This window comes from Rhipicephalus sanguineus, chromosome 1 (assembly GCF_013339695.2).
Source record: "Rhipicephalus sanguineus isolate Rsan-2018 chromosome 1, BIME_Rsan_1.4, whole genome shotgun sequence".
Lineage (NCBI taxonomy): Eukaryota > Metazoa > Arthropoda > Arachnida > Ixodida > Ixodidae > Rhipicephalus > Rhipicephalus sanguineus.
The window spans coordinates 152,662,673-152,672,353 of record NC_051176.1 but is presented as its reverse complement, the minus strand read 5'-3'; the positions used below and the strand labels follow the sequence as shown (position 1 = coordinate 152,672,353).

Genomic DNA, 9,681 nt, shown 5'->3' with positions numbered 1-9,681 from the left:
TATTTTATTAAAATTAAACAAAGTTGGTCACAGTTAAGAAATTTTTCAAGTAAACACATTTCTCTACATAGGCCTTTGCTGCTTCATTATATAGATCTGTAATAGCAAATTTGCAAATGCATCGAAGTATCTTAAGATACAATTGGGAAGTATCGTACCGGATACAATTATTCCGAAAGTATCTTGTATCTGTATCTCAAATGCTTCTTGCCCGAGCATCTTGTATCGCATCGCGATACAACTTCAAAGTATCTTTGTCCAGCCCTGCAATACATCATACAATTCAGCCACGAAGAAATTATGTAGACCAAGACTGGATGCAATGCAGAGCAATGTTTATTTACAAATTGCTTTCAACTTTGGCACATAAAAGCTTATAAAAAGGTGTTTTTGTATTTGTGTATTTGTAAAGTGCAGCTTTTCTGTTAGTTGATGTCAAGAATGCATGCACATTTCACTCAATAGCAAGGCTACACAACAAAGTTTGAAGAAAGTTTCAGTGAGGCTCTTTTTACAAATGTACTACTTGTTATATTTAACACCTTTCTGCTACAACATATTATATTGTTAAGATGAATGAAGTGAATTGAGATCATGAGGCATAGGTGCTTTCATGTAACTAATACTGTACAATGCAGAAGCATCTGATACACAAAAATGTTCGAATTATCACAAAATTTTCAAGGTACTGCTTTTTCATTTGTATAAATAGCTACGTTTCTGAACACAAGGTGCACAACTGACAGTGATTTTGCCTTTGTTGTGAAATAACATTTGCTATACTTTATAAACAAATGTACACAGCATATGAACAAGCACAGTCAAGCATTAAATCATCACGTAATAACAACTTGTGCTATTTATATCTGATCGCTATACATTATAGTGAATACTGAGTACACAAGAATTCAATTAAAAACATAACAGGAGATATAATACTTAAGACACCATTGCTTGCTTGGCATCTAGGCACAACCTTAATTTTGTGGAAGGTAAAGCCACTTGCTAGATGTCGGCTTAGATAGAACTTCAATTTGTATTGTAGAACTAACAGTGCAAAAGTGCAACATACTTAAGCAAGTGGCATTTCACCAAGTTAACCCTGACAAATATCACAGACTGGGCAGAAGTCCGGAAGAGAATGTTCAGGAAAAAAAAAGGCTATGTCCGTTTTTGGAACCTTGACATGTAAAAGGCACAGTCGGGACAGTACACTGTCGGAGGAGACACAAACTTCTTGTGACACAGGTTGCAAGGAACTTGGGAGCTGTCATGAGGCTTGACCACCGAGTCCACGTGGCAAACACTATCACATGAGTCAGATGAGTGAACAGAACTTATGTCCTCAAACTGTGAAGGCTCGTGACACTCTCTGCTGCAGTCCTGCTTCGCTGCATGCTGCCGATAAACCCGTTCGAGAAGCGGGTTGGGTACATAGTCATCCTCCTCTTCCTCTGCACAGGCTACTAAAACCACTTCATCAGAAAAAGTGACACACTTTTTCAGGGCAGTCTTGCGCATCTTGCCAAGCTCCATTTCTGGTTGAGGTAGCTGCTGACCTTGAAGCACATCTGGTGGTGTTTTTGCAGGAAACTGAAAGGTGTCGGGAGATGTTGTGCGTTGCTGCTCCTTTATCATTTCAAGTCGCTGCAATGCAGTTTCATAATCAGGAGGTCTTGTTGGTCGCTTTGATGAATCGCTGTTGGAAGGTGAAGTCGTATGCAGCGTTGCTTCACCGACTACTGGGACTGCTGGGTGTCCTCTAATCGTGCTAAATGATCTTGTCTCCGCAGGATCAGATTTAACATACGGGAAAGCCTTCCCATATTGCTGCTGTGCTGATGGAGGCTTGAGATGACTTGGTTTCTGTTCATAGCTGGCTGTTCCATAGCTGCCTACTCCGCTGCTGGATGCCCCATGGTTGGATGCCCCATGGTTGGGTGCCCCATGGCTGGATACCCCAATGCTGGATGCTACAAGATTGGCGTCTCCATGGCTGGGTGCCAGATGATTGCCTGGCCCATGTATTGTGCCTATGATCGGTGACGTGCTCTGGATTGATGATTGTGGAACAAGCGGTCGAGTAAATGAAGCATGGTGGCGAACGGAGTTTATGGAACAAGGTGCGGGGGGTGATATTGGAGCTTGGTATGATGGTGGGAGACTGCCACTAGAGCACAATGGTGTGGCAAGATTGTGTGGCTGGCAAGTTTGCCCAGCTGGAGCCATTGGTTGTGAATGGCTTGCCGAATTGGCTGTTCTATGGCATGGAGCAGCAGCTGTCTGTGCGAACTGCGCTGTACCAAAAGGTCGGCCCTGAGGCGTGTTCTCTGAGCGCATCTGTAGACTTGCTGAGGCACTTGTTCTTTCATTGCGCATTGCCAAAGATGAGGTGATCACTGCTTGTGATTCACAAGCAGAATCTCTAGGTGTAACCAAGTTTCCTGCAGAAGCGGGAGCACCCTTGTTGGCAATGAAGGAAGGCTCCTTAGCAGAAGGCTGCTGTAACTCTTCACGCACAGCTGACACTTCTTGATCTGGTGCAGCAGGACGCAGGATCTTTTCAAATTTCAACGCAAGGTCTTTAACAGATTTGGGTTTTATATCCTCCTGCTCTTCTGCACTTTCCTTATGCTGCTCGTCGGAATTTTGAATGACTCCATTAAGAGACTGTGTTGCTTGGCTCTCAGCAGGATATGCCTGAGGAATAAAAGAAAAAAAAAAAGAAATCTCACTTGTGAGGTATATAACGGTACACTGGCATCAAAATTCCTTTTAGTAAGAGGATAAATTATCTTGTCAGAGGAAAAAAGCCATTTCTGCTGACTTCATTTCTTTGCATTGAAACTGCTGCATAGTACTGAATTCCAGTAAAAATTGCAGGTGTCTCAAAGGGGCACTAAAAGAGAGACATTACATTGCATCAGTTTAGACTAATGTGACTGGATTCCTTGAATGTCAAAGTGGGAAGGGGGACGGGGTAAAGTACAAAACAAATTAAGTTCTCCAGCAAACTGGCACTGGTGCTGTGGCATAATTCCACATGCTTACACATACCAAGCAAGTTCGCATAGTTAGTGTGTTTTGGCTTGGTTGCAAGTGTTTGGCCAATGCCCTACGAGGCTCATTGTAGCTGGGTCTAGAAAACGTGCAAGCTGCAAGTGGCCATCTGATCAGAGTTCAGAAAGCGCAATTCTAATCCATCACGCGAGCACAAGCAAATGGCTCGGAAAGCAGTCTTTCCAAACCGTTAACTTGCCCTTGCATGATATCAGAATGCCACTCATGTCAGAAAATGTGCCATTCTTACCAACCATGAGAGAAAAAGTTAATGGATTGCTTTCTAAACTGTTACTATTCAAGATTGCATGGCCTGCTGTCTCACTTCTGGCAGTGATTTGCTTTCCTGCTTTCCTCTAGAGCATTTGTTTGTGAAGGCGACACGACCACACCTCAGCAACTGAGCCATCAAATACAGTTGCTTCTTCAGTATAATAGCATCGTAATTGACTAATACTGCTCAAGTTACTTTTATTTTTAGTGCCTTTTGCATGCACTGCTCAACACATTGGAGCCTGACACCGGGAAAAGCACTTACCAAGATAATATAACAGTGCTCCACAATCAGAATAACTTCGCTGATAAGATGAATGCACGAACAAAGCAGTAGAGTTTTATTTTTCTAGAATAGCAGTGCAATTCGACATTGTTACTTGCTTGATGTAAGAGATGAAAAATTCGTGAACACGAAGTGTCGCTGGAGCCGGCGTTTCGACAAGTCCACTTGTTGAAACGTCAGCTCCAGCGACACCCCTGTGTTCGCAAATTTTTCATCTCTTCAAGCTCTCATCTTCCCCTGAACTTCTGCCTTTTTTGCTTGACGTAAGGAGTTCTGACAACGCCTTAAAGGCACATGAAATAGGTAATTAATTTGCAATTATGCCAAGTTACAAAGATCTCATTTATTTACAAAATAGAGAAAAAGAAAAGATAGCTGGCAAATCCATCCATCAGTGCTAGCATGAAGTGCTTCAAGCCACTACAATTAAATGACACGCATGTTGATGCAATCAAATTTTTGTTGGCCATGCCAAATTTCAACAGAGTCGTGTTCCATTTCCACAGAGGGATACTGATGCCATAAATCTGCCATATACTGTGTCATATATGTATCTGTAATACTGCAAAAAAATGCAATAAGGAAGTTACACCACATACACGTCAACTCTATCAAATCAATGTGGGTGCTCTGTGAGCCTGACCTCTGGCTTCATCAATTTATATCAAGTTCATGTAAATGAAGTTTATGCTACTCGGTGACTTTATGTGCCTCCATAACCAACCAGTATTTGCTGAGCCCCAAATTTTTCTTCATTCTAAAACAACTCTGTAAAACAAATCAACACATGCTAAATCTCAACAAGTTCTGTTTCACGTCAAAACAATCCAGTTAGCGATAGAGCTCTGTTCTCCTGATACTTCGTTATCCTCCTTCAGCCAATGAAATGGCTAAAAAAACTTGTATACTTGCAGAGTGATATGCTTATAGTTGACTGTACCAACAACATGCAGCATTGATTGCAACCGTTTCTAGAATTTTAGCTTTCATTTGTTATTATGATGCACTTTTTTGTTAACTATGCTACACTCTTTTTATCCGCTAAATGTTTTAATGTGCTATTATCAAGCGTTTTGTATGTGGTATTGGAGTATATATGTTGAATTTACTCACATTTTTATTGGCAACTTGGGTAGCAGAATACATCAGTGGGTGTCGAAGAACTTCATCTTTTCCTGAATTAGGAATGAAAGGTATATTAAAGAAAACCACCACAAATTATGATTAAATAATTAATTTTTCAAGTTTCACAATGCAAACATGAGGCATTCTATCTTTTGTAAGCATATTCTGCTATACGAAGTATAAGAGCAATGCATATCACACAAAATAAAAGATTCGTGGCCGAAGTGAACGTGGCCCAAGTGAGCATGGCAAAACGTGATAAGTTTGATTGGCTGAGAGAGAATGAGAACCGTGTGAACTGAAGACAGGAAGGGTAATGGGGTCTGAGAGAGGTCAGCTACCCCGGACTGGGGAAGGTGTGGGAAAGATTTAAAAGGGAAAAAAAAATTCATGCACATCCCCAGTCAGCAACGTGAAAACTTGGGTTGAGTATAGACTAAGGTGCTTTAGAATAATCTCGAAAAACATAGGATGATATGAAACTTCCAATCTTAAAGCAACACTAAATGACATAACCAGAAAATCATTAACACCTGATTCTTTTTCTCCCACAGTGTACACAACTTAACACTAAGAATAAAAGCAGTTACCAGTGCTTAAGTATTGCATAAATTTTTAGAGTCAGGATCTATTTGTGTAATGATGTAATAATCTGCTTACCAGAAGGTATCAGGTCTTTGTCACGTACAGTCTTCACATCATCCACATGGTCCCCTTTCTTGAGCATAGCCATCTGCTTTGATTGAAGTTCACACAACCAGTTATTTCCACTTGGAGCAGGACTGGAATGCTGTTCCAGCTTCACTGGTGTGGCTGGCTCTCCGCCCTGGTGGTTTCGAACATTGTCGGTTGACTTGGGCAGTGATTTCAAGATTTGTGTTCTCTTGTTATGCAGTTCTGTCAAGAAACTGTTTGGCTCCAAAGCCATGCCTTGGTTTGCATTGAAGCCCTTGGGGAGGCTTAGAGCCGGGTTTGCCATATGACTATCACTAAAGCTACATATGTCAACCCCGACAGTTTTGTTTTCAAACACCTCAGGCTGTTGCTGTCGAGTCTGTGGCCAACAAGGTACCTGTATAGCTGAAGTTTCCTGCAGTTCAAAAACAGTGTTCCTGTGATGCAGCATAGTAGAAGAGATCGCCCCTTCAGATGGCTGCTGTCGTGGCTGTGGCCAACATGGTGTCTGTTTAGCTGAATCATCTTGCTGATCACAGACAGTGTTCTTCTGATGTAGCAAAGCAGAAGTCACACCATCAACTTGTGGAGGGTCAACCTTGGTTAAAAGTGGTCTCTGTGCATAGCTCCTGCTAACAAAGGCTCTGTGAGGTTGGTGGAAGCCACGGCGTTTGATTGTGGCAGAGTGATCTTCACGAGCTTCATCTTCATTAGAGGACTCTTGCTTCATGCCACATTCATTTTTAGCATCAAAAATTACAGTGTCATCAAGTGCCCTTGATTCAGCCTGCGGTGCATCTTTGCCTTCCCGAAGGTCAGGCAGACTCCTGTTTTTGCGACGCATGAAACCACCCATCAACTTTCTCCGAATCCTGTGCTGCTTCTTCATTGATGCTGAAACGTTACTGGCATCTTCAGCATCATGGCTCTTCATGCCTGTTGGGTTGGAGAGTGTTCGGTGTAAGGAAGACTTCTTGGACTGCTCCCATTCACTACAATAGTCACTGAATTCAGGGTCTTTCATCTTTGTACCATTGGTCTCACCAAGGCTGCCCACTCCATTTCTAATTTTAGTCTTAGGATTGAGCGTGTATTCTCCATCAGACATCATTTTAATAGCCATATCATCCTGACTGCTGGTGTGCCACTGGTCTGCGAGAAAATCCTTGTAATTTTCCACACCATCTTTTAGACGAAGAGAAGACTGGGCAAACAGTGCACTATTTTTCTTTTTGGAGCTCTTTTTTGGTAGAGTTGCATATATTTCTATGCTTTTCACTGGCTCTGACAAATCAATGACTGTGCATGCACTGTCCCTGCTGCCCTGGCGAGTGTGACGGCTGTGTGTGCTATCTCGGCTCCCTTGACGGCTGTGGTGAGCATCATAACCATTGAATTCCTTCCCTCGGCGGCGTTCTTCTGCTTCTTTCAATCGCTTGGACAGGTTGGATGAGCGCATCACACTCGTGCTATGCTTCATCTTTGCTGCAATCAGTGACTGTGCATTGCCATAAGGAGCATCCATGGCAGCTCTTGCTTTAGCTGTGGAAGAAAGATTAGCATAATCTTAGCACTCATTTGTGAATGAAAACACTGTCACAGAAAGAAATACCAACAGCCAATGCCTATGAAAATCAGATTTCAAAGAGAAAAAGCAAAAATGGCTAGAAAAACCAATATGAGACTAATTAGAAGAGTTCAAGTGCTGTGCTTCAATGGGAACAATACTGCTTATTTACTGCTTAACTTCTTTTCTACTCACCTGCAGCTGAATCACTGAAGAAAATGGCCATTTTAAGGTCTCCTGCTTGCTCCTTTTCGTATGACATCTTCAAGCACATCTCAGCTTGCGAGCACAGCTTGTCACAGTCTTGCGATTCTTCTTCTGCACAAAGAAGCAAAATAATAGTGGATAACTTAATTATATACACTCCTAAATATGTTTTCACTGTACATGTGGAACAGCTGGTGAGTAAATTAAAATTCTACACCTATCGCAGGAAGTTAAAATAAAAAAGCTTTTGGCTTCTATATGGTAACATTGTCGACAAATTACCAAAGTGTGCAGCAAATATATCTTGTTTTTAATTCTTGTGGTCAGCACCCAATCTTTAATTGTTTACCACACATCCTCCCAACCAGCCAGGTTTCCGGCAAACTCTTGACTACATGTAAAAGAGGACAAAGGAGCTTACAGATGTGTTTTTTTTTTTTTTTTTTTTTTGCAAGACATGGCCACAAATGTTTACGTAGAAACTTCAGAATTTTTTTTTTACATAATATTGGTATTCTTCCCGTGACCCAGTACATGCACCAAAGAAAAAAAAAAGATTTCTTTTTCTTATTACTGCAAAATCTGCATAACAATTTTGGATGACTTCCTGTGGCTCAGAAAGCAAAGAGAAAATCTGAAGAACTGTTCTTCGCTTCCCAAGCCTTAACCCTAGCAAACTATTCTTCACTTTCCATTATTCTACTTGATGCAAAGTTGCCCTAAGTGGCATGCCCCAGCAAATGTACCACGTCTGCTTCTCTGTTACACTCGTGCTGTAGAGCCGACACATGTTTACAACAAGCAGAAAATTGCAAATAAATGTGCTTTTTAATTTACACAACCCCTTCTTTTTAAAACCTTTTATGCATATTTTGAAGTTTCAAATAATGCAAAATGATCAAGCAGTCGACATGGCTCAAATAGGCTCAGTGCACGCAAAACACTGCGGAGTGCTTGCGAAATGCTTTTGAACACTTTGCGGCAACTAGGTGCACCAAATGTAGGTTGTTTTCGTAAGACATGGTCACAAATGTTCCCTTTAAAAATTTCAGATTTTTGAGCAAACATTTATCGATGTACTTTGGTGGAAAATACTCTTCTGACCGAAAAAAAAAAAGTGCTGTAGATCAGTTTTTATTTGTTTAATTGCAGAGATTCTGTAGTGTAAATATAGCTTCCAACAGATCTATTACACACGTATGGCAGGTGGGAAGTATATTTCCTATCGCCTGGTTAAAGAGTGGAAAATATGTTTCCCACCGCTCGTCAACTGCAAATCATAAGTGTGTAAAGACATGATACTCACCATCCCCTTTTCCACTGATGAAGACATCATCAAAAACAGAATCTGAGGCTGAGTCGCTTCCTTGCAGCAGAGAGTGGTGAATGGCCCGCTCAAGCCGGTTAGAAATGTGTACAGCCTCTGGTATTTGTTGCAGGCGTGGGTCTGCCTTGGCTGGAGACCCTGGCATTCCTGCAGATGGGTAGCTGTCTGTGCTTGACAGGGAATAAGAGTCATAGCCTTTGTCCACAAGTATCCCTATGTTCGAATACTCGTGCTTGGAAAAGTTGTTCACTGGCCTGCCAGGGCTTCCGCAAGCTCTGTGTAGAAGAAAGAGGAAACAGATACACATTTGCAACCTAAACAAACACTGCACATTAGACACTCATCAAAGAAACTATAAAGACAAAGAACAATAGTGTTAGCAAATTACACGTAGATTCTACAGCCATCTAGATCACAATCCAGTTCTAGACTTGGGTGACCAACCATCTACCATCTAGTCCACAGTCACATATCAATTGTTCTGAAGGAATCTAGTCATTTATTCTCAGTGAAGCTCACGTTCCACACAGGATCAAGATGAATATTTACACAAATAGTTTGAATTAGCGCATCAGACAAGAAATGTAGCATCGACTCGGCTACTTGGTGATAGCTGTTATTTTGTCCAATGATTTTCAGTAAGCCTTAAGCAAGAACTTTCACGTGCATGTGCATTCCCATGAAACACAAAAGCTCTATAAAACGTCTTTAAAACATTTAAAACCTCTATAAACTTCTATAAAACATTTTATAGAGGTTTCGTGTTTTGTGGGTTATTGATAATCCTGGTCCTAATAAAGAAATTCAGCGGCACAGAAATCAATGAATGACTTGCATAATGCTTATTACTAATAGCTAGAGAAATGCACCTTTCATAAATGATCTGCCCGACCTAGCTACAACCAAGAACTCGACCAATATACCACATTCCTTAACTGTTCACACTGCATTTATGTTGTGCACAAATTCGTTAAATAAAATTGAAAAAAAAACAACTTTCACCATGTTTACTGCATTAAAAGAATCTCTACACTAAGTTGTTCTGTGTCTACATAAAAAAAGTTAGTTTATGTTTATTTTATGTCACTTTGAGCTCTGTAATTATACATATACAAAACACATTCATTAAAGTCTTAAGAATGTTCTACTGTCCAAGGAAAG

General features: G+C 41.0%; 1 protein-coding gene across 1 annotated transcript in view; it reads right to left on the bottom strand.

Annotated features, from left to right (window-relative positions):
* Positions 1 to 318: 318 nt before the first annotated feature.
* LOC119400466 (uncharacterized) overlaps positions 319 to 9,681 on the bottom strand; it is a 65,536-nt gene continuing 56,173 nt past the window's right edge. The window contains exons 13-17 of the mRNA XM_037667519.2: positions 8,500 to 8,795; positions 7,182 to 7,304; positions 5,405 to 6,961; positions 4,733 to 4,794; positions 319 to 2,700 (exon numbers count right to left, since the gene is read on the bottom strand). Coding sequence (XP_037523447.1) covers positions 1,162 to 2,700; positions 4,733 to 4,794; positions 5,405 to 6,961; positions 7,182 to 7,304; positions 8,500 to 8,795 — 3,577 coding nt within the window. The 3' untranslated portion in view covers positions 319 to 1,161. The remainder of the gene's footprint in view (positions 2,701 to 4,732; positions 4,795 to 5,404; positions 6,962 to 7,181; positions 7,305 to 8,499; positions 8,796 to 9,681) is intronic.